At 46.8% G+C, this 25,818-nt stretch overlaps 1 protein-coding gene across 12 annotated transcripts in view; it reads right to left on the reverse strand.

Annotated features, from left to right (window-relative positions):
- The window catches only part of LBH (LBH regulator of Wnt signaling pathway), a 217,913-nt gene that overhangs the window by 101,811 nt on the left and 90,284 nt on the right, over positions 1-25,818 (reverse strand). For all 12 annotated transcript variants that reach the window (XR_012902955.1, XR_012902956.1, XR_012902954.1 and 9 more), the window contains one exon: positions 20,762-20,845. Coding sequence is in view for 9 of the 12 variants with exons in the window: in XM_075925343.1 (XP_075781458.1) it covers positions 20,762-20,845 (84 nt within the window). In the remaining 3 variants the exon portion in view is untranslated. The remainder of the gene's footprint in view (positions 1-20,761; positions 20,846-25,818) is intronic.

Here is a 25,818-nt window from a genome sequence, read left to right on the forward strand (position 1 = left end):
TTAAAATTAGCAGTATTTTATACCAGAGCCAGCAGTATGCATTTACACTGGTGGTGCACATCCACACATGCCTTGGTGTGCATAAAAAAATTACTGCACACACGGATGGAAAAAAATTAGTGGGAACACTGTTTGCAATCCAGCTTTGAAGTTTGCAGCATGGGTTTCTCTGACCATTTGACCCCATATAAATAATTACAGGTATCAGATTGTTACTTACAAACCATAGACATTGGCATTGGAAAGGGTCTGTTAAAATGAGATGTTAATTTGGGGGAAAATAATAGTTTTGTACAAATATACTTTCCCTCGACTTACAACAAAAATGTTTCCACAATGTCCTTTTCAAGCTTTTTTTTTTTTTTTTTTTTTTTTTTGATAACTGAACACTCCCTTAACGAGTTTTCATCCCCAATGCGGTGACATTCTGCCAAGGTCTGATCCTGCTCCCATTTAAGTGGATGGCAAGAGTCCCATTCACTTTAATGGGGGCAGGATCAAGGCTCTAGGGTACAAGAGCTGGAATTTTATTATGGAAAAATCGTGGAGGATTGTCTGTCCCACTTGTAATGTCTTCCAGACAAGATGGGAGGCATTTCTGGAAGCAAGTTATACTTTAGTCAAATATAAGTTACTGGGCTGAGTACAAGGGTGACTGGGTAAAACGCAATGGCCTGAGATACACAAGTGAAACTCAATGACCTAATGGCCCTTCTGGCCTTAAACTTAGTCTATGGGTATGTCTACACTACAAAGTTAATTAGAACTAACAGCTGTTAGTTCGAATTAACTTTAATAGTGGCTACACATACAAACCGCTAGTTCGAATTTAAATCAAACTAGCGGAGCGCTTAATTCGAACTATGTAAACCTCATTCTACGAGAAGTAGTGCCTAGTTCGAATTAAGTAGTTCGAATTAAGGGCTGTGTAGCCACTTCATTCCAACTAGTTGGAGGCTAGCCCTTCCCAGGTTGCCCTGGTGGCCACTCTGGGCCAAACCAGGGAAACTTTTCTGCCTCCCTCCCGGCCCCGGAGTCCTTAAAGGAGCACGGTCTGGCTACAGTGCTTGTGCCAGTTGCAAGCCTGCCAGCACCCAGCCAGCAGACCCTGCACCTGACACGGTATGAGCCAGCCACCCACCCACTGCCATCCAGTTCTCCGCCTCTTCCCAGGACCAGGCTGGCAGCTCCCAGGAGCCTGCCCGGGGCCGCAAGAGGAGGGCGGCCACCTAGTCTAGTGCGAAGATCGTGGACCTCATTTAGGTTTGGGGGGAGACCTCCAACGTCCACGACCTCCGCACTAGGCACAGGAATGTGGCCGTCTAGGACAGGATAGCTGCCAACCTGGCCACCAAAGGCCACATGCGAACCCAGGAGCAGGTTTGCATGAAAATCAAGTTGGTCCAGTGAGACTCCTGACCCTGAGCAATGAGCTTAGAACATAAGAACAGCCGTACTGGGTCAGACCAAAGGTCCATCTAGCCCAGTAGCCGGTCAGCTGGACCGAAGACAATGACCAAGCGATTTGTCTCGTGCCATCCATCTCTGCCTTCCACAAACAGAGGCCAGGGACACCGTTCCTACCCCCTGGCTATTAGCACTCCATGGACCCAACCTCAATGAATTTATCTAACTTCTCTTTAAACTCTGTTATAGTTCTAGCCTTCACAACCTCCTGTGGCAAGGAGTTCCACAGGTTGACTATGTGCTGTGTGAAGAAGAACTTTCGCCTATTAGTTTTAAACCTGCTGTCCATTCATTTCATTTGGTGTCCTCTAGTCCTTATATTATGGGAACTAATGAAGAACTTTTCTTTATTCACCCTCTCCACACCACTCATGCTTTTATAGACCTCTATCATATCCCCCCTCAGTCTCCTCTTTTCTAAGCTGAAAAGTCCCAGTCTCTTTAGTCTCTCTTCATATGGGACCTGTTCCAACCCCCTAATCATTTTAGTTGCTCTTTTCTGAACCCTTTCCAAGGCCAAAATATCTTTTTTGAGGTGAGGAGACCACATCTGTACACAGTACTGAAGATATGGTGTACCATATTTTTATACTTCCCCTCCTCCTTCTTCCCCTGGCTTCCCCCTTCCAGCTCCCTCCTCCCAGGTTTCCACCTCCCCTCTCCCACCCTCTCTCTTCCCCCTCCCACCTCCTTTTCCCAGTCTCCCCAGAGGTTAATTCCCCCCCCCCTCCCCCCGGTTTTGTTAAATAAAGAGAGTTTCTATTTTTGAACTCACGTGTCCTTTATTTTTTACATCAGGAAGGTGGTCTAGGGAGGGATAAGTGGAAGGAGGTGAGAGAGGAATGGGGCACGAGCCCCCAGTGGGGAGGACTGGGGTGGCTCTGCGGGCTCCTCGGGGTGGAAGCTTTCCTGCAGGGCCTCCTGGAACCTGACAGCCCCCCGATTGGAGCCTGTGGCAAGTGCAGCCGGGCTGATGGCTGACTGCTGTGATGTGCCAAGTGCGGGCACTCAGGGCACTCCAAGACAGGGCTGCTTTGCTGTCCCGCATTGAGTTAGACAAGCAAGCGGGGAACCCTGAGAACTGTCTGTCTGGGGTGGGGGTCGGGTCCCTTTAAGCAGAGCCCTGGGCTAGCCTGAGGCAACAGCTCCACACTCTAAGTCCTAACCTGATGCCCTGCCGGCACGGGTTCCGGCCAGCCTTAACTTCGGTTCAGGGTCCACTCAATGTGGACATGCTATTTCGAATTGGCAAAACTCTAATTCGAATTAGTTTTTAGGTCTAGATGCACTAATTCGAATTAGCTTAGTTTGAATTAACTAATTCGAATTAATTTAGTTCGAATTAGTGCTGAAGTGTAGACATACCCTATGAAACCATGAATAATTCTCATTACAGACTAAATTAAAATCATATATTTAAGCTTATATAAAATGCGTCAAACCTCCTTCACCCTTTTAAGACAAATAATTTCTTTAGAAATGTACTGCTAGAAACCACTGATTGGGAGATCAGGAAGATCAGTCTTTAAAGGGAAAGATATTTAGAATGTTTCAGAAACTAAGTAATGCCAGTTTTATTCCCTAAAATATAAGGAGATCCCATATGTATTTTCTTTTTGTTAATCTGAGCCAGGGTGTGTAAAGATGGATCCCAACCGAAAATTAAGATCGGAACATGTCTGAATGGTGAGGGTAGAAGTTGCAATCAGTGTTTCCAGTGCTTACTGAGTGCTTGGGTGGCCATCCAGGAGAGGTTCTACTAATCAGCTGGTGGGCATTTGAGAGCTCAGAGCTGCCCACAGCAAGCAGCATGCATTTCCACTGGTGGTGCGCATCCATACATGCCTTGGTGTGCATAAAAAAATTACTGCACACATGGATGGAAAAAAATTAGTGGGAACACTGTTTGCAATCCAGCTTTGAAGTTTGCAGCATGGGTTTCTCTGACCATTTGACCCCATATAAATGTCCAGAGATACCTAGAGTACATAGACATAATAATCAAACTGTAGGAAGCCTGCGTACAACATAGATAGTTACTCACTCAAAGACCTTCATTGTAGGCACCACAGGAAAATAAAGGTGTAAGAATATAGACCTCACATAGACCTGAATTAACTATGGGAGATTAGCAAGAGCAATAGATCAAAGTATGTGATAAAAAAGAATGAATTCCTGAGAAAGGATTCTTTATGTTGAACTCCTAGAGACTTTTTGTAATAGCCGTGTTACCTTATTTGGGAAATACAGCAAGCATGGTTTAATGGGTTCCAGGTTCAGTAAGTAATTGGTAAAAATGCTTAATCCAGACTTTGGGGAAAATATGGCTAAGATAGCAGAGTGATGCTAAACTGCATCAGCTGACTTTTAGCAATGGTCCAATAAGGAGCAATGATATTACTTGTTTGTTATAGTATATATAAAAAGCCAGAGGTTCTAGTGCTCCTCTTTACCTCTCTGGGAGTCATGCCACAATAGGGAGGTATCCTCCAGGTCTGAACCTGTTGTGAGTATTCAGCGAATGCTTATCACTGAATTGTTGCCAAGCTATAGAATAAAAAGGTATTTATGCTTATACTGATATTTTGGATGTAACCAACCCCACAAGGCATTTTGGAGTAATAAAAGAATGCATGTGTGGAAACTGAGTCATTGGGGCAAATCCCAATCAATTTATTGAGAAAACTACTTGCAACAGAAAAAGGATTTTCTTTACAAAACCATGCAGAGTTCTCTAATGTTTACAGCTAGGGATGAAGTGTCAAGGTCTGTAGGTTCAACTGCTGGCTGGCAGCTCATTTAAACTTTCTGTGGAACCCTTGGACAGCTCATTTAAACTTTCTGTGCTTCAAATTGATCTGTCTGTAATATCATAATACTATTTGTCTATTTCACTGGATCCTAGAAGATTTAATAAAGGTATTATGAAAGTTCTTTAAAGTCCTCAAATTAATACAGTGATTAGTTAAATTGGTGGTTTGTATAATCAACATAATTAACTTCCACAAACTAGCTGATAACTCATCATTGTGATAGTAGGCATGTAAATGAGCTTTGAAAGATGAAATCTCATGCATCATCTTGCCCTTTATTCACTGAACAAGAAGAATCTAATGTTCAGAATTGCAGTGGCACCTTTCATTGTGCATGTAGCTGAGTGAATTATTACTTCAGTGGCACTGTAAATGTGAGTATTAAGTATTCTGTAGTGTTGCTCTGTGCTGTTAAAATAGCTGCTGGGTTTGAACCCAGACTTTGATGCATTTCAGCAGCAAACAAAGTGATCTCCAGCTACTGGTTATATATTAGTCCAAAAGATCTATACTGATGTAAAATACCCACTTTTATTTTTATTAGAGTAAGTGCCGGAAAGCAGAGTAGAAAATTTACATCACAGCTCTTGCTGCTGTTGAAAAGAGCAAAGCTCAGCGCCATGCTAGAGCAGATGAACTTTTTCTCCATTTTAAGTAATTTTTAGGGCATTAAAATACTTCCTTACTTTTTATCAGCTTCTGATATAGTATTTAATGCAGCCTCCCTCAGAAGAAATACCAGTCCAGAGGTGAAGCTCCTGCCTAGAGAAAGCTGAGCTTTCAAGGTAGTGCTAATTAGTCCCTGTTTGAGAAATCTGGTTAAAGTAAGTGAGCAGGTGTTGCTGAAAATTGGAAATAATCTGTACAAACATGTTCATTTCCTATGTGACGGCTACACTAATTACACCTCGCTGGGTCACCATTCCCTTTTACATAATATCGCTCTGCTGAGAGCACACACTGCCTCACAGAAGCATCACCAGTAGAAACACTTTCGCACTTGGCGGCAGCAATGGATTAACTCCTTTCTGTTGCCATGGGAGGAGATCTAGCCTGTTCCACCTAAGGGCAGAAAATAAAGTTTGCCTCCACCCCTTTAGCCTGCATAGGATATTGGCAGCAAAGAGCTGAAACTGAGTACACTCGAAGTCTTGGCCATTGAACTCAAAATTAGGGAGCATCTCTGAAATACACAACCAAGTCACACTAAAAACCCATCTCTGCGTAGCCCTTTTCTCTTTCTACAAAAGTTGGCCTGATCTTTGGCCAGTACAGAACATAGTTTATTGCATCACTGCTTGGAGGTAAGTTCCACAGTCTGCAAGCAATACAAGAAAGATCACAACAAAGTGAAAAAATGCACCCGGGCCTGGTCTGTACCCCATTTATAACCTCTCTACCTCATTTTGGTTCAGCACGGTGTTGATGTAGCAATTGGCTTATTAATGAGATATTCTATATTCAATTTACATTGCCTATAATCAAAGCTGTGTAACCTCTCAGAAAACAAAGGATCCCCTAGTGTGAATTTGTCATTAAAATATTTAAAGGGATTGATTCCACTAGGATATTAAAGTTAATCATAAGGGCTTTTTACCTTTTATTCAAAGGCTGTGTCTAGACTGGCAAGTTTTTCCACAAAAGCAGCTTGCCAGTCCACTGCTTTTGCGGAAAAACTTGCCAGCTGTATACACTGGCCGCTTTGAATTTGCGCAAGAACACTGATGATCTAATGTAAGATTGTCAGTGTTCTTCCGCAAATACAATGACTCTCCCGTTCAGGGAAAAAGCCCTCTTGCGCAAATGCTTTTGCGCAAGAGGGCCAGTGTAGACAACTGAGAACAGGTTTGCGCAAAAAAGCCCCAATGGCGATAGGGGCTTTCTTGCTCAAAACTGCGTCTACATTGGCATGGACGTTTTTCCGCAAAAAGTGCTTTTACGGAAAAGCGTCCATGCCAATCTAGACGCTCTTTTCCACAAATGCTTTTAATGGAAAAATTTCTGTTAAAAGCATTTGCAGAAAATCATGCCAGTCTAGAAGCAGCTGCAGTGTTTGTGTAGAGCTTGACAGGCACCATGGACTTGTGCCTTTAACTTGATCAAAGCCTTACATTTAAGGACGAATACAAAGAAATACAATTTGGGCAAGTGGAAAGACATGGTTCATCATCCACTGAGAAGAGAAGAAGGAATCAGGTGGGAGTTTATTTGGATGTAACAGCCAAAAGTGAGGACATAATCAAAATGGCACTGATTCACCTCACTGCATACACCAGTTTTATTTAAGCATAACTTCTGATGTACATCCACAGAAGTGTAAGAAGAAGCAGGCCCAACATTTCTAACCGGAAGATGTGATGGTAGATCTGGGCAGACAGATGAAGTGGTCACGTAGGAGATATATTGCACTGGAATTACACCTATCAATCCAAATCCCAGGATCATCTCAAGAAGAAAAGGGTTCTATATTCTAAAGATTCATATTCACACACATGTGCCAGGTTTAGAGGTGAGGGAAGAGAACACAAATCTGGGACTAGGGAAATCTAAGCTGTTGGGCCGTGCACACATAAAGGCTACATCTAGATTGGCATGATTTTCCAGAAATGTTTTTAATGGAAAAGTTTTCCATTAAAAGCATTTTCGGAACAGTGTCTAGATTGGCACGGATGCTTTTCTGCAAAACCACTTTTTGTGGAAAAGTGTCCGTGCCAATCTAGACGAGCTTTTCTGCAAAAAAGCCCCGATTGCCATTTTCGTGATCGGGGCTTTTTTGCGGAAAACAAATCTGAGCAGTCTACACTGGCCCTTTTGCACAAAAGTTTTGCGCAAAAGGGACTTTTGCCCGAATGGGAGCAGCACAGTATTTCCGCAAAAAGCACTGATTTCAGACAGTAGGAAGTCAGTGTTCTTGCGGAAATTCAAGTGGCCAGTGTAGACAGCTGGCAAGTTTTTCTGGAAAAGCGGCTGATTTTCCGGAAAAACTGGCCAGTCTAGACACAGCCAAAAAGACCACCACCAGATTAGATCTTCCTACATTTGGTCTATCCTCTCAGGAACTATTCACTTTGCCTTCACTCTGCTAGGGGTCAAAATTGGAAGGTTTGGATAAACACCAAAGCCTTTGGATGGCTTTCTGAACTGACCTATGAAGGTCAGCCTGCTGCTAATCACTACATGTCATGCTACTTTAAACTGAACACCAGCAGGCCATAAAGTATCCATAAATCGAGGCAGCAACTCGCTGGGTATTTGTAAATGCAACAAAAACCTACTAGGCACACATGTAAAATTAAGAAAAAAATCAACGTCAGGTTCAAAGAGGGATGCCTTCTCCCATCCAAAAGTCCTAGGATCGCAATCCCATAGCCAGTCCTGCTGATGAGGGCTTTTTAAATTGCCATCAGAGCACCACGCGGCATACTCTAAGGGGTGGGAGTGGGGGGGGGAGGGGAAGCAGCATGGTGTACCCCAGGTAGGGCTGAGTGCACCTGCCTCCAGCTCTGCCCCTTCCAGCCCAGGCCCTGCCTCTTGCCAATGGGCCCAGGGTGACTGTTGGCACCCTTGCCATAGCAACCCTTTAGGACACACAAGGCTTGGATGGGGTCTCAAGTCCCTTCTTCCGTGATGGCCTGGGAAGGTTCATCTGTGTTATAGACCAAAACTATAGAACAGCTGATCAAGACAAAGTAACCCATCTATGTAGAATACCTCCTCCATGAGCCCAGCCCCCGATGGGTATGACCCACTGGTGTTGAACCTGGGTCTGCAGGCATAGCCAGAGTCCAGCCTTCTGGCTGGCAGGCTGCTGGTGCTTCCGTGCCTGGGACCCAGAAAGCCCAGCCACGGTTTGAGGTTCTGCTCTGCAGTCTTATTGGCAGAGTCCCAGAGCAGCAGATTGGCTGGCAAATTTGCCCTACTTAATCAAGAAGCAGATCAGGAAGAGGTCTGAATGACTGGGCTCCCCCCTGTTGTTTCCAACTTTTTGATATCCACATCCAGTGGACTCCTACACTCCTATCTGTGACTGGGGGCTCTGACTGCTAGGCTTGGCCACCTACAACCTGGCCATGACATTGAGAAGGCTAGCTACTATCTCTTGCATGTTCCCAACCCTCCTCTTTACAAAAGAGTTTTTGGTTGTTATTAGCATTACGTTAGCTCCTAGAGGTTTCAATGGAGACCCTTGTGCCTGACACTGAATACCTACAGAGCAAAAGGATACCCACCCTTCAGAGCTAATGAACAATCTAAATAGATGGGCCAGGGGAGGGACAGAGAATAGATGCACTGACAGGTGAAGTGTCCTAACCACTAGCCCATGCTTCCTCCCTATGGGGGAGTTTTATCAGAACAATTCATTCACAGTTTTCATCTCAGTCTCCTCCCCAACCTCATTAGAAGCATGAGCCACACTGGTAAGGTTGCTAGGAACACCATGTTGTAGTTTCAGAGGGTTTTACATTGCCAAGGATTTATACCATCATAAGTGAGAAGCACATGCACATTCCTTTCTTCATATTTAGATACGTGCCAAGAGGCAGGATTCCTTAGCTTCTGCTCTCAGGTCTCTCTCTGTGATTCATTGTGGGACCTGGAGCATCTTCATATGTCTGTGCCTCAGGTTACTCATTTTCAGATGGGAATAATAGTTTCTCCAAAGTGTCTGGGCCTTGCAAAGCATGGAGGAAGCTTTTTAAAAACCTTTGGAGGAAGGGAGCTATAAGAATCCTAAGAGCTGTTGTTAAATCTGGGTGTGGGGGGATATTTACAAGTATATAGTTGTATTTTCCAGGTCCAAACAGCAAGGTTTCAGTTTCCTGCCATCTCGGATTCTCCTGATTCCATCCAGGCAGCGTGCCATTAGGTGTAACTCTTCTCACTAGCAAATGGATGCTGGAATGCGCTGAATGAGTTTCAATGTTCTGCTTTTCTAACTGACACTTGCTTCTAACCTTTTTTTAAAATCCGGACAAAGATGCACCTGTGGCCTAGAACGCATTCTTGCCATGGAGACATTCTGGTAGTTCCATCTGGTTATATATAGGATAATAAATGGGGACAGATGCAATGCTGAAGTTAGGATAAATCAATTGAGGGATCTAAATAATCTAGTGACAGCCACAGCAGTTCAGTTAGACCTGGCATAATTCAGTCCAAAAGTTAAACACAGATTGAGGCAGCCTGGGTCTCTAGCAAGGTTGGGAAGCCTAGAAACGTTCTGTAAAGTAAGAAGATTTCTCCAGACGGTAGCTTCAATAACAGTGGTGCCTAGACAAGTCTCATACAACTATTACAAGATGTTGTCAAGCCCACCAACATAGGTGCAAAGAGAGCAACTGCCCTAGGACCTGGCAATTCAAAAGGGCCTGGATCTCCTGCCCACTGCTGCTACTTCAGCAGCGATAGCAGCCAGAGTTTTGGATCCTGTAAATCACTGCTGGAGCCCCAGGCTAGAGATGTTAAATGGCGTTTAATTAGCTCATCGACTAGTCAATAGAATTTCCATTGACTAGTCGATTAGTTGATAAGGGAGGGGGGTGGACTGCAGAGCCACACAGCAGGGTTAGCTCCAGGTCCCGGGAGCTAACCCCACTGCAGTTCTGCCTTTTAAATGTATTAAGATCCACTACGCTCTTAATACATTAAAAAAGCTAAAGCACAGCGGGTGGGACCAGGAGCGAGCTGGGACAGCTGATTCCCAGCTCGCACCCGGTCCCCTGCTACGCTTCTGCCTTCCCTGACCCCCCTCGGAGATGGTGGTGGGGGAACTGTCTTTTAAGATGGTTCCCACCAGCACTGGCTCCTGTTCCCCCCCCTTGCTGCCTCTCTCTGATGGAGGCAGCGGGAAGGGGTGGGGTGGGTAGGAGCAACTAGTCGAATATCCAATAAGCATCTGCTTATTGAATAGTCAACTACTTTCTTACATCCCTATCCCAGGCAGCACTGAAGAATTGGCAGGGAGGGAGAGGAGGCTAGCCCCCCAGCCATGTCTGTTCGGGAGCATGGGGCCAGCTCCCCCAACGGTACAGCAAATCAGATAGCCCCCTTGCGTGTCATAGGCCTTATCTGCTTTCTGGGTTTATCTAGGGACAAACAGAGAGGACAATACAGTTCACGATGTCACCCTTAAGGATACGGCTTTTGGCTAGTGACACTGCCCTCTAAATGTACAGCAAAGGCTGTAGTGCATGTGAGCCTATGCCTAAGCAAAGGACTGGAACCTTCAGCATTCTAGCCCCCAAATGCTGTACTTGTCCTGTGAGCCTTAGACGCTGTACACACAGCAGTCACTGCATTAGCAGATTAGTAATAAAAGTGTACCCTGGTGTCTTCCTAGGGATTCAAGCTCATAGACAACCTCAAAAAGCCCTTACCCTTCATGATCAAAATGTCTGCTCTCGAGCACTGTTTGCCTTCCTAGAGTAGCCCTTAAATGCCCTATTTAAAAGCGGCGTGCAAGTGTGTGTGCTCCGTGATGCAGCTGTGCCCTTGCAGTTGGTCAGAGCTTTCATTGTCTCGGCAGCTGCTGGGAGTCATGCTGGAGCGGGGGCTGCAAATATGGAGAAGAAAGAAAACCCATAAGCAAACAGACCTTCTTTGTAAAGCCGAGTCCACACATGCCGCCCTGCAAACGCAGCTAGCGAAAAAGTCAGTTACAGCTCATATGGTTAGAGCTATTACAAGGTGAGAATCAAGCTGTTGATTTATTGGCAGACACATAACTTGGGCTGGTATTTAAGCTGCTGCCATGAATTATATTCCTGAGTGAAGCTTTTACCAAATCATATTTTCCTACTCTGTGAGCTAGTCACCTGTTGACCAATTGCTCTGAGGCAGTTGTTCATTGTTGTCCCCAGAGAGAAATAACTAAAGCTGACACGCCATTTCCCTCCCTAGCTAATACAGGAAAAAGCTCACACTGTGACTGACTCCTCTTAATGTGACCGCTAAGGCCTGACACTGAACCCACTGGTGTCTCTCTAGAGAGATCATTTATGTGCTTGGATGCCACACTGTTATAGTGTCTGATCTGAGCCCCTCATGACCTTTAATGTCTGTGAGGCAGGGTGCTGCTATTAGCCCCATTTTAAAGATGGGGAACTGAGGCACAGAGGGTCTGAGGTACACAGGTGCCTTAACACCAGCTGAAGTCCCAGTTTTAGGTGCTACTACAATTCACACAACTCCTGCCTAACGCTGCAGGTGCCCAAACTTCATTGGTGCCCATGTTTCTGCCTCCAAGTATGCAGATTGCTGCCTCCCTCTAAGCATCCAGCTGCCTCTCTCCTGCCTAAGCCCCAGTGGTATCTACCAATTGGGGAAAGACAGGCATCCATCTCCCTAAATTGGATTGAGGGCCCTTGTGCACACCTACCAGATGGGGTACTATCCCCAGTCCGGCTGAGATTGTAATGCAACTTCAAGAGTTGGGACTTAAAGAAACACACCAGTTATGGCAGGACTCCTGATACAATCATGTGAGTTGACAGCCCTATGAAGGCCAGTCCAAGACCTAGGCACCACGTAAGTCCTGCTTACTCCCTGAGGGTATGTCTACACTACAGCGCTAATTCGAACTAACTTAGTTCGAATTAGTTAATTCGAACTAAGCTAATTCGAACTAACGCATCTAGAACTAAAAACTAGTTCGAATTAGCGTTTTGCTAATTCGAACTAGCACGTCCACATTAAGTGGACCCTGAAGCGGGATTAAGGATGGCCGGAAGCAGTGCCGGCAGGGCATTAGAGGAGGACTTAGAGCGTGGAGATGCTGTCTCAGGCTAGCCGAGGGCTGTGCTAAAGGGTCCCGACCCCCACCCCAGACAGACAATTCTCAGGGGTGCCCCGCTTGCAAACCAGTCCTGGCTTGGAGTGCCCGGAGTGCCCACACTGGGCACATCACAGCACTCGGCCATCAGACCGGCTGCACTTGCCGCAGGCTGCCATCTGGGAAGAGGGGGCAATTGGGGGGCTGCAGGAGAGCTTCCACTCCCAGAAGCCCGCAGAGCCAGCCCAGTCCTCCCCATCGGGGGCTCATGCCAAATTCCTCCCTCACCTCCTTCCACTTACCCTTCCCTAGCCCCTCTTCTTGATGTACAAAATAAAGATAACGTGTCTTCCAAAATGGAATCTCTCTTTATTGAACAAAACTGGGGGAGACTGGGAAAAGGAGGTGGGAGAGGGAAAGAGAAAGGCTGGGAGAGGGGAGGGCAACTAAAATGATCAGGGGTTGGAAACAGGTCCCATATGAAGAGAGGCTAAAGAGACTGGGACTTTTCAGCTTAGAAAAGAGGAGACGGAGGGGGACAGGATAGAGGTCTCTAAAAGCAGGCGTTGGGTGGAGACGGTGCATACAGAAAAGTTCTTCATTAGTTCCCATAAAGAAGGACTAGAGGACACCAAAGGAAAGGAATGGGTAGCAGGCTTCAAACTAGTAACAGAAAGTTGTTCTTCACAAAGCAAAGAGTCAACCTGTGGAACTCCTTGCTGCAGGAGGCTGTGAAGGCTAGAACTGGAACAGAGTTTAAAGGGAAGTGAGATCAAGTCATGGAGGTTGGGTCCATGGAGTGCTATTAGCCAGGGGGTAGGAGTGGTGTCCCTGCCCAAGGTTTGTGGAAGGCTGGAGAGGGATGGCACGAGACAAATGGCTTGGTCACTGTCTTCGGTCCATCCCCTCCAGGTTTCCTAGGGTTGGCCACTGTTGGCAGACAGGCTACTGGGCTAGATGGACCTTTGGTCTATCCCAGTACAGCCACTGTAAGCTCAGGGCTCAGGGTCGGGGGTCTCAGTGGACCCCCTTGATTCTCTTGCACACCTGCTCCTAGGTGGCCAGGCTGGCAGCTCTCCTGCCCAAGCCGGCCACTTTCCTGTGCCTAGTGCGGAGATCGTGGACAAGTTCCACGATGACCGCTCTAGCCCAGGTGGGTGCCCGCCTCTTGCAGTCCCGGGCAAGCTCCCGGGAGCCGCCAGCCTGGTCCCAGGGAGAGGGGGAGGACTGGAGGGCATCGGGTGACTAATGTCCGTTTGTTCGAACTAACTTTGTAGTGTAGACATATCCTGAGGGGTTAGCTAGGGCTCAGGCCTTGAGCCACAAGGAAATTTCACTCTGGGGAATTAAAAAGAACCCACTGCCTCCCCCGACAGTGACTTTGATAACATCACACAGCATGTTTCTCCAGGGACATTTTCCCTTGTACAGCGGGATAGCGCTATGAACTGTGAGGAATAATTAGCTGGTCTTTGCTCCCGGGACTGTCTGAGTGAAGTGTCCAGTTCAGAGTCAGTAAGTCTTAAAGGAACAGTTGGGCTCTGGTTAAGAAAAGCTAACTCTGTTTGGGTATGTCTACACTACAGCGCTAATTTGAACTAACTTAGTTTGAATTAGTTAATTCGAACTAAGCTAATTCGAACTAACGCATCCAGACTAAAAAACTACTTCGAATTAGCATTTTGCTAATTCAAACTAGCATGTCCACACAGAGTGGACCCTGAACCGGGGTTAAGGATGGCTGGAAGTAGTGCTGGCAGGGCATCAGATGAGGACTTAGAGCGTGGAGCTGCTGTCTCAGGCTCGCCGAGGGCTGTGCTTAAAGGGACCTGACCCCCACCCCAGACAGACAGTTCTCAGGGGTGCCCCGCTTGCAAAGCAGTCCTGGCTTGGATTGCCCGGAGTACCCACACTGGGCACATCACAGCACTCGGCCATCAGCCCGGCTGCACTTGCCGCAGCCTGCCATCTGGGGAGAGGGGCAATTGGGGGGCTGCAGGAGAGATTCCACCCCCAGAAGCCCGCAAAGCCAGCCCAGTCCTCCCAATCGGGGGCTCGTATTCCATTCCTCCCTCACCTCCTTCCACTTACCCCTCCCTAGCCCCCCCTTCCTGATGTACAAAATAAAGGACAATTGTGTTCAAAAATAGAATCTCTCTTTATTGAACAAAACTGGGGGAGACTGGGAAAAGGAGGTGGGAGAGGGGAAGAGAGAGGCTGGGAGAGGGGAGGGCAACTACAATGATGAGGGGTTTGGAACAGGTCCCATATGAAGAGAGTCTAAAGAGACTGGGACTTTTCAGCTTAGAAAAGAGGAGATGGAGGGGGGATATGATAGAGGTCTATAAAGGCACGAGTGGGATGGAGAGGGTGCATACAGAAAAGTTCTTCATTAGTTCCCATAAAGAAGGACTAGAGGACACCAAAGGAAAGGAATGGGTAGCAGGCTTCAGACTAATAACAGAAAGTTCTTCTTCACAAAGCAAAGAGTCAACCTGTGGAACTCCTTGCTGCAGGAGGCTGTGAAGGCTAGAACTAGAACAGAGTTTAAAGAGAAGTGAGATCAATTCATGGAGGTTGGGTCCATGGAGTGCTATTAGCCAGGGGGTTGGAGTGGTGTCCCTGCCCGAAGTTTGTGGAAGGCTGGAGAGGGATGGCACGAGACAAATGGCTTGGTCACTGTCTTCGGTCCATCCCCTCCAGGGTCCCTAGGGTTGGCCGCTGTCGGAAGACAGGCTACTGGTCTAGATGGACCTTTGGTCTGACCCAGTACGGCCATTCTAAGCTCAGGGCTCAGGGTCGGGGGTCTCAGTGGACCCCCTTGATTCTCTTGCACACCTGCTCCTAGGTGGCCAGGCTGGCAGCTCTCCTGCCCTAGATGGCCGCTTTCCTGTGCCTAGTGCGGAGGTCGTGGACAAGGTCCACGATGTGTGCACTGGACCAGGCGGGTGCCCGCCTCTCGCGGTCCAGGGCAATCTCCCGGGAGCCGCCAGCCTGGTCCCGGGAAGAGGGGGAGGGCTGGGGGGCATCAGGTGGCTGGCTCGAGCCGTGCCACGTGCAGGGTCTGCTGGTTTGGTGCTGGCAGGCTTGCACCTGGTACAGGCACCGTAGCCAGCCCGTGCCCCTTTAAGGGGTCCAGGGCCGGGAGGGGGGCAATAGAGTTTCCCTGGTGTTGGCCAGAGTGGCCACCAGGGAAACCTGGGGAGGGCTAGCCTCCCACTAGTTCGAATTAAGTGGCTACACACCCCTTAATTCGAACTAGTAAGTTCGTACTAGGCTTAGTCCTCGTACAATGAGGTTTACCTAGTTCGAAGTAAGCGCTCCGCTAGTTCGAATTAAGTTCGAACTAGCGGAGCGCTAGTGTAGCGCCTATCAAAGTTAATTCGAACTAACGTCCGTTAGTTCGAATTAACTTTGTAGTGTAGACATACCCTTTTTACTGCTGCTGAAGCAGATGGAGTGTGTGTGTGTGTAGCTATGCTTATACTTTCTGGTCTAAACTCTGCCTAGCCATTGAATTCTACAGCTGCTTAATATGCTGCATAGAGACTGGTTTAGCAACTCTCAAGAACGGGCGGAGAGCCTGTGTTGGACTTGTGATAGGTCCACTTGGATTAAGCCCCTGCAGTTCAAGCAGCCCCATTACCTGCTTTGATAGGGGGACCAACTATGAAATAAAAAGTAGGTGGCACACACTCACTCCCATTCTGACAGCCACAGTCCAGCTCAGAAAAAGTGTGCATTTCTCAAGCAAATAAAAACACTGCAGGTCTCTGATGCTATTTCAGCCTACAGAGGAGTGTGACTAATATATTCACCATTGACAGAACAGACTTGCTGGATAGCTTATGGCCCCTTCTGTACTTGCCTCTTAGAGTTGTAAAACAACCTCTGCTATAGCCACTGTGAAATGTTTGGCAATATCCGAAAAGCAGTCAGCAGAACTCCTCCCCCCAAATCTACTGAAAGACACGCGCACAGATCAGGAAGCATATTACAGATCTTGGTTTGAGGAAGGAAAATTAAACACCCAGACCCCCATTCAATATATGCCCCTGGATACATGTGTCGGATTCATTTATTATCTGACTCCAATGTAATTCTCAGTTGGACATGCTCTGGTCTTCAACATGAAAAAGCTGTACAAGACCCCATTGCTAGTTTATTGCTAGCTTTTTTGGATTTGGCAGTAGTACAGTTGGTTTTTTTAAATCAGACTGGAAAATGTGATGCACAGTAAGCATTGCCTTTTGCTATATTTATAGCCTCCCGCTGACAGAACGGAGTCAATTCATTCACAAGCTGATCTTCAAGATGACGGTATGGAGAGAATGCATTGTTTTGAATGGGCTGCCTTTAGTAAAGGTGTGTTTTATGTGTGCGCTTCCCAGACACGCTGTTCTAAAAGCACAAGTCCAACACAGAGTCTGCTCTCTGTTTTATTCCTCCAAATATTTAAAAGCAGCTGTGGGAATGGCACACCCTCCATGGAGAGACAGACATGAAAGGGAAAACATTACAACACTCCAGTATTGATCAGAGGCTTATCTTTGGGATCCCCGCATCCCAAGAGGCTCCAGATTCTTGGCCTATCATACAAACGCAGAGGTTCTGGAGCAATTTTTATAGCAGAGCTGCTAAGAGACATTGAACCAAACTGTCCCCTTTGGACATAATGAAAAACACTTCAAGCCAGGGGGTGCTGCAACACACTCCTAGCTCCAGCCCCTAACTACAGCTCCAGCTGCTCAGGCAGGGTAAAGCTGGAGTAGAAAAAGCCACAGCATGATTTGTGTTGCTCACACACAGCCACACACAGGGAACACAGCAAGGGGGGAGGGAGGCATCGGTACTCGAGCAATTCCTATGAAACCATTCCAGTCAATGAACCTTTGGTGGCTCTAAAGTTATACTAGGGCCAAAGTGGCCTTTAGTTGGAAAGCCTCTTTCTGTGCTGGGCTGCTCAGCTGCAAATGGGGCTCTGACACAAGCACAGGTTGGCTTCTTATGTTTAGGACCTGTCCCTAAACTGGGATCAGACTGATGCTTATTTCAACCTGGGTTGAACAGTTGATGCTAGTGGGATTGTGAGTACCACTTCCCTCCCCTAGGGTGGGATTGTGCTATTAAAACTTGGCATTACAGTAATTCCTCATTTAACACGTGCCCGCTTAACACGTTTTCGCGATAGCACGGTTTTTTTTTTAGGGAAGGTTGTTTTAATTACACGACCGTCCCCAGAATAACACGATTTCCCCAGCTGGCCCGTTGCCAGTGGCTGCACAGGGCTTCCCCCATCTCCCTGCAAAGCAGCGGAGGGTTCGCTGCTTGCTGCGCTGTTCCCTGCTGACTCCCTCTTGCCGGACTCGCTGTTCCCTGCTGACACTCCTTTTGCCCCCTCTCCTCCGCCTCCACTTGCAGGCTGGTGGCTGGGTTTCCCCAGCCGGCCTGTTGACGGTGGCTGCGTGGAGCTTTCCCTGCCTCCCTGCAAAGCGGCAGAGGGTTTGCCGCTCGCTGCACCGTTCCCCGCTGACCCCCCCCTCACCGGACACAGTGCGGGTCCCAGCAGACCCATCAGAGGGCCATACTTCCAACCCAATCCCCCTCCCCCTCTTCCCTTCCCCAGAGCCAAACACCTCCCCTCCCTGTTGTAACCCAGTCCCCTTTCTCCCCCAACCTTATGTCCCGGTCCCAATAGACACCACCGCTTGAAACGCAACCCCCCCCTTTTCCATTATTTTCAATGGGAAAATTGACCCCGCATAACACGTTTTCACTTAACACGATCATTTTCTGAAATATATCTATAGTGTTAAATGAGCACACGTGTATTTGCATTGCACACGGAGACAACCTATAGCCCACTTTGGCTAACACAGATCACAGACAAAGCACCCATCTTCACATGGGTCAGGGAAATCATACTAATAGCCAGTACACACGCACACGCACACACGGAATGACTCTACTCTCTTGCTCTCCTGTCCATCAGAAGTAAGACACCCACCTCCTACCTCGCTCCATACCTAGCTGAGAGCAGCACCTTTAGCAACTGGCTACAGCATAAAGCTGGCAAAACCGAGGGGCTCTGAGAGGAGACACAGAGTTGGAAGGAACTTGTCTCCTCGGTAGCCTCCTATATCAAAAGACATCTGCCTCAGGTTGAAAAATCCATCTATAGCCTTGAGGTTCTTTGAGATTCAGTCCTATTGGATGCCAGCAAAGCCAACCTGGCAGGAAAAAGCTTGGTAATCACTGCCATTATTTTAATAGGCGCTTACACCAAATGGAGGAGCTCCTTCTGCTTATTCAATGCTTCAAACTCAAACGGCAGGACTTTGCAGAATAACCTTTTATTATTAGCCTGCCTATCCCGAGTGCCTTCTCTCTCCCCCCAGTTCTCACGAATTATTTTTTTCTGCACAGCTTTCCATAATCAGTCAATTTTGGGAGCAGATTAGGCCAACTGGTGGGATAAATCCCCACAGATGAAAAACAACAACAACCACCACCACCACCCAAGACTGTTTCTATAAAAAGTTTAGAACATGTGCAGTGCATTGTGGGAAGAAGTGTGATCAAGCACGTAGATTTTTCCTTGCTGAGAAAAGCGGAGTTACATGGGGCTTTTAAAAACAAGACCAGGTTGAAATGGATTTATTGCTCGAATCACCCTACGGAAGAGAGCGAAACCACTTGAGGAGTTAGATACTATTCAGCGGGAGTGTGGACAACAACCCAGACTTTTAGTCCATTTGCTACTAATCAGTGCAGTTTGAGAGTGACTTTTTTTTGGGCATGAAAAGACTATGATGCTGGTGGAAACTGCCTGACTATGATGCTGTAAAGTTACATCAGTGCAGCTACTTCAGCACAAACACTTAGGATGGTATCCTGGTGCCTCTAAAATCAATGACAAGATTCCCATAATCAGGATTTCACCACTAGTGTGTAAGCCACAGTTTGTGCCTGTGCACCACTTATGCCCTGATGCATAAGGCTACGCAAAAAGCCACAAATGGATGTTGCCTAAGATAGCCAGCATTCAGTGAACATGCTTCAAAAGGCCTTGCAGTCTACTTACTCCAAAACCAACACACAAGACTCATAGCAAAGACAAACAAAATGCATATAGTGTGCGTGTGGAGGGGGTGGGTTTCTCAGATTGAGAAGAGCTGTTTTTCTTCCTAGTGATCCCAGAACTTTCTTCCAGCCCTTCCTCTGAGTGCACCTGTGCAGCTTTCTTCCCCTGGCCCCCCTGAGGGAACTATTCTTCCATCTCTTTGCTCCTTTTGTTAGGAAAACTTAACTTCAAGTGGATAGGTGGCATGACTAGGATGACCTCCCTGTGAGTCCCGTCTCATAGCCCTATAATCCAAAGACCTACCTTTATTCAACAAATTGATACAGCATTGCTGGGAGCAGGAAAGGATTTTGTGCCTTGATTTTAACCTGGCAAGACCACCTAATTGGCTGAGAAGATAGATCAGAATGTAAGGCATGTCCTATCCATGACTCAGCTGCTGAGATTTCCAGTACAGGTTGGCACCAGTTACCACTAGTTGGAGTGGCTGCATGCTGATAAGGAACCAGACCGAGATCAGCCTCTGATAGGCTTGCCAAATGCTTTCACCAAAAATCCCGAACATGGCAGGAAAAAAACTTGGTTGAGCAAAAAAACTGGGAGGATGAAAAAAAAGGTTGCTGCACCTTTAAGAATCCCTGGGCTCCTTGCTTCCCTCCCCCCCCGCCCATGCCAGATATGGCAGGGGAACAATGTCGCTACCAGCCTTCCGTCCAAGAAAAACAGAAAATACCAGACATTTTACATGCCCTGTATTTTCTGGGGATTTTTTACCGGACAGGGGCCAGAAATAACGGACTGTCTGGGCAAAAACCGGACACCTGGCAACCCTAACCACTGATGACACTGTCTGTTGCTTTTCAAACCCATATTCCTCAGAGGACAGATCTACCTTCAGCATCATCCACAATCACTTTCTCTTTTCAGTATGGTACAGCAATGTATTCTGTAGACCATTTGATGCTCCCTCTTCCTAAGTTTCTTCCAGGGAGCCAAGGGTTTTGTGTACCAACAGGGTGATGTGGAGGGGCATACTTGGCCCTTAGAGTGCCCCCTTGTGTCCATGCATCATGTCACTGCTATCATTGGTTCCAAGGTCTTCCCTGTGCCTCTCACTGTGTCTTCCAAGACTCAGCTCTCCTGGCTGGCTAGCAGAGTTCAAACCTCTTCCAAGGCAACCAACAGAGACAAACAAAAAGCCAGCAAAACTGAATAATTCCCCTGACCTCTTAGGCTACTGGCATCTTCTGCTTCAACTTACAAACCCTGTCTCTGGGTCCCTTCCACAGGAGCTACCTATGCTCCCAGTGGGTCTCTTCCACTTGTAGGCCCTAACTCAGCCCCCTTTGGGTTTCTTTTCGTAGAAGAGTCCTGGCTCTTTGCCAGTCTCTCCATTGACTTCACTCCCTTCTGGGGTCTACTACAGGGGTCAGTTCTTCCCCAGTCCTGCTGGGTTTTCTCCCCTCAGCAGCACTCAGCTATATTTTAGTAGTCTTCTGCAGCTGGGCCCTATCACTCTATCTCCATTACCTCCAATTGACATCACTAATTGCCCATTCATGGCTAAATCAAGGGCAAGGTTGAGAGCTAACTGCTAGGCCCCAGGCCAGGTTAAGCCCAGCTTACCTTAAAGAGCCAGCCTGAGACAAGACCCCAATCACATGGAGAACTAGGGCATCTTCCATTCCTGTGGAGAAGTCGTCTGCCAATCTGCGTCAAAGAAACAAGATTAGCAATGGGTGCACTACTAGACTGCAATGGAAAGACAGATTATTTTTGAGCACAAACAATATGATCAGAGCTACGCACACAAGATTGCAATCCAATTCAAAAGATGGACAAATGTATGTACTGGGTGATGGCACAAGCTCAAAGCCGTAGAGGAACGAGGAACGAGGTGTAACGGTAGTTCGAATTAGAAAGCCTAATTCGAACTACCTACTCCGTGCCGCGTGTAGCCGCGGGCACGGAGTCCACACTAACGGGGATTTAAAAATGGCGGCGCCCGGCAAGATGCAAATGAAGCCCGGGATATTTAAATCCCAGGCTTCATTTGCAACTTCGATTGCCTACATTAGCCACCCTAGTTCAAACTAGGGTGGCAGTGTAGACATACCCTGGGAGAGAACACCAGTGAAAGACTTTGTAGAAGGTTTGTCTTCTTCGACTCTTTGTCTTGCTTCCTTGCAATCAGGGCCTAAAAACGTGCATAATGATGCATGGAATAGCATTACATTTTGAGCATATGCCATAAACTCCCAGGAAGATGCAGATCCTTGTGAATCCAGCAACCTATACACCTGCACAGAGTGTGAAACTAAATGCACACATCTATATTGTTTATACATGCACAAATGTACCTAAATCATTACACATCCAAATAGACAGATGACATCTATGAATATAATTGCACATACACATATGTGATGCATATAATCAAACCTCTCTGTGTGAGATATGTTATAATAATTGTTTATATCATATTGCACTCAATGACAACATTAAAAAAACACTGAGGTTCGGAAGTGACACACTCAAAAATTAGGATGTGCAAGAAGTAAGGTTAACCTGTGTATTCTCTCTCTTTCTGGTTGCAGTCCCCGTCTCATTCACTAAAACAACACACTATCCAGGCTTTGCAACAAAGGAGTCCTACAGACAGTGGTCTGCTTCACTATGCAACTGTGATTCATCCCCAGAGAAGGTCCATCCTGTGGGGAAAAAAATAGTATGTCTATGGCTACCCTAGACAATTTGCAGCTATGCAGTGTAGCCACTCTAAACTGACAGGCAAGAGTTCTCCCATCCACTTATTTAACCCACCCCCAATGAATGGCAGTAGCTATGTTGGTAGGAGAGGCTCTCTCGCCAATGGCTGTCCACATTGGTGCTTAGGTCCATGTAACTTATGTCGCTCAAGGGGGTGGCTTATTTTTAAAGAGCCAGTGTCACCCCATGACAGCCCACATCACTTCACAATCTTTAACATATTCTGTCTTTGGAACACTTCTGCAAGATAAGGAAGAGCTATCCACACTTTGCAGACAGGGAACTGAGGCATGGAGTTAATTATGGGACTTGCCCAAGGTCATTCAGAAAGTATGTTTCTGAATTGGGAACTGAACCCAGATTTCTTGAGTCCCAGGCCAGTGTCCTAATCCCTAGCCCTTCCTTTCTCCTGCACCCCTGACATTACATGTTTATACTTCATATATTATATGTCTATTTTGCTATTAGTAATAGAAAGACTATTTTGCTCTTAGTAAGGCAGAGGGTAACATGCCTGGCTTTGGCTAGAACACCCATATGTTAGAGACATGAAAGACATGTATGTGTGTGTGCACGTATGTATGTGGGAGAGAGAAATGTGACATGATCACGTACAAAAGTGATGTACTGAAGTGATGGAAAACTTGAAGATTTTCCACTAATTTATTGTCATATGTCTCTAGCCATATGGGTGTTCCAGCTATGGCCAGGCTTGTTGTCCTCTGCACTGCGAAGATAAAAATAAATCTTTCCATAAACACACTGCTGTATTCTCCTGTGACCCAAGACGACTCCTAATAGAATCACTCATAGGCTTTCGGAATACAGTTGCCCATTTAGCTGATGGTGAAAAGTCAGCTCCAGGCAGTTGTCTTTTCTCTCAGAGGCTTTGAAGTCTCCAGAGTTTAACTGTTTGAAAGGGTTGCTTAATGAATACATGTTGGGGACATGGATCGCCAGCACAGAGGCATTGTGAAGCTGTTTGTTTTCATGAGTTTGAAATTCAGAGACAAGGCAGCTAGCACTGGCTTTCTGAGAATTAATCAACATCTCAACAGAACATTTGCTCCCAGGTGCTCCCTGCACACACCTGCTGCCAGTACCACCATGCACCACTGCATCTTTCATTGACTTGCTGCTTGCATATTCCAGCCCAGCTGACATTGTCCCTGTGACCAGAGGACAGATTAGAGAGGTGCTCTGAGCAACGAGGCCTAATGGAATGAGGAAAGAATAGAACGCATCTCATGGTGGGTCTGAACTTTGAACTCCTTCAGTAATTACTGTGTCTAGTGACCAGCTCCATGAAGAAACTTGTATGCATAGCTTTGTTGGCGAGTGTTTGTTATGTCTAAGGGGGTCCTATTCTACCTCATACTGAATTCAGAAAACAAAGGTGGTCAGTGGACCAGGTCCAATCAAAGCAAACCTGTGCTATTGAAACATAATGTTGTCTTTGGCAAACAAATTGGTATCAGCTACCTGCCTAGGCTTGCTCTCAACCACACACAGCTCTGCTGCCAGCTGAAAATTGGCGAGAGAGGAGGGATGGCATTGCATTCATCTCCAATCACCAGTGCAAAGGCAGGAAAATGAAAGCCATTCTACCTAAAGTTCCCCATTTGTCTACAGAACAAATCCAGTGGCAGTGGAAGCTGTGATCCAGGGCGGGGGAGGAAGCATGCCTCCGTCCTGCCTACCCAACTGGGAACACAGTTGAACTTCCAGTTCCCAGGCTTCTTGGCAGAGACTGGTAATTTATGCTGGTGATGCGGATTCAGGCCTTGTTTAGGAACTGGGCTGCATGAAATAGCCAGCAACCCAGGCTGCAGAGAAACAAGAATTGGGGTTTTGTACATCTGGGCACCAATCCTGGCTGATGAAGCTCCAGTCATCGAAATCCACTCTGCCTTCCTCTCCACCATGAGCAATGGACAAAGGGGAAGTGTAACATTAGCTCTAGCCTAGCCCACTGAGTTAGCTTGTGTGTCACCCAGATGTGTTACTTTGGACTGTACCAGATCCAGTCATGTAGTTTTTCCTGTCAGTTCTTCAGGCCTAGGATGGCGGGTCTGCAGTTAACACCATTTACCAACTGCACAGCATTTGGCGTAAACAAAAAGAAACTTGTCTTTAACGCGAGCAGAATCTGACCTGATTGACAGCCTTCTGCTCCAGAGGGGCCTGGAGAGTTGAAAACATGGGAGTTTTGTAAGCCAGGCTGTTAAGAAAGCAGATTGCTATTTCTGTCTGAGGTCCAGTGCTATGTTATATAAAACTAAAAGTATGAGACTAAAAAGTTAAAAAAAAACATGTTATTTTTCTAAAACCCCATTAAACTGTCATGTCCTTTTTCCTGTGTTTCCTTTCCCATCATTGGCAATTGCCAAGATTTTTATGTGCACTAAAGAGAACAAGGCTTCTTTAAAGCTAGCCGCCTCCTTTGTCTCTCTTTAACCATCGTGAGACACTGCAGTCCAGCGCCCATGACACTATCATGATGAAATGCAATGTTGTCATCCCTGGAGGTGGAGGGCAGGGTGACTGAACTAACCCAAAAGGAGGAGAATAGAGGTTACTGCCAGTCACCATAAAATACAGAAACACACCCAGAGCCCACTATGGCTCCTCCTTGTTGTGACAAGTGAAAAGCCCCAAATTTGTTGTCATGAAGTTGTCTTGGTGTGCCATTGCAACAAGATAATAACATGTCCTCGTGTCAAACTTGAGGATAAATGTACCATTTCTTTAAATTGTACCAGGAAGCCATGAGAGGGAGGACCACGGGAAGGATCTAAGCCAACGGGGAGGAAAGCAAGGTAGCTTTCTTTAGATTAGTGGTCCTCATACTTTTTGGCCCGTGCCTTCACAGGACCACCAGCCAACCACCCATGATAATAAAATGGGTGCAGGAGGGGATGTGGGTGTGGGATCTGACTGGGAAGTAGGGTGAATGAGCTGGTGTAGGGTCTGGCCAAGAGGTTGGGTGCAGGAGCAGGCTGAGTGTTCATGTTCTCAGTGTGAAGGGAGTATGTGAAGGGAGGTGGGGATGCAGGGTCTGGGCATGAGGGGAATTGCGGGGTGCTTACCTGGCTCTATCCCTCCCACCACTTCCACTGGATCTGACCTGCAAGGCTTACCCACCTACCTCCCCTGCAACAGAAAGCCAGCACCGGTGTTCCAACTTTGCAGGGGTGGGGAGGAGAGGCTGTGGGGCAGGAGTGCCAGCACAGGTTCCCTGCTGAAGAGGGGAGTGAGCCCCGAGCTCGCGGCCCCACCTGGAAGACGGGTGGTTCATGGACCACACTTTGAGAACTACTGCTATCGACTCATAAAAGTTCCTTGTTCAATGTCTGAAGAACGTGACCTTTCCTGAGATCCTTTGTCATTATCTCATTGCAGCAATTAGAGGTGCTCTGACACGCAATACCAAAATAAGAGTGGGAATAAGAAGAAGAACAAGCAAGAGTGCAAATCATTTCTAACCAACATACTCTTTGACAAATTTATCCCCATTTCATCCATGAGGAGATCATCATTTCTTCAAAAGGATGAATTACTTGAGGACTATCTGTTTGAGTTGATTATTTTATGGGCTGACTATTCTACATTTGAGTCATGTCCGTTTGTTCTGACTGATCAGATAAAGCATATGGTCTTGTTTCTGTGCCTTAAATGTATAAACATAAACATGAATAGCTGCCTTTGTGGGCCACACACTGGAGGGAAAAACATGAGCTAAAGAAGCAGCTTGAGCTAAAGAAGCAACGTGTCTTGGTTGGGGCTGTACCGGATTCATGTGAATCGACACAGAGTGGCATCTGTACCGCCCACCTTTCACTTGGCTACATAGCCACTTCTGGTGAGAATACTGAAAGGACTTTTTATTTTCACTTTCCACCAGCATTTGTACT

The sequence above is a fragment of the Pelodiscus sinensis genome, chromosome 3 (genome assembly GCF_049634645.1).
Source record: "Pelodiscus sinensis isolate JC-2024 chromosome 3, ASM4963464v1, whole genome shotgun sequence".
Taxonomy (NCBI): domain Eukaryota; kingdom Metazoa; phylum Chordata; order Testudines; family Trionychidae; genus Pelodiscus; species Pelodiscus sinensis.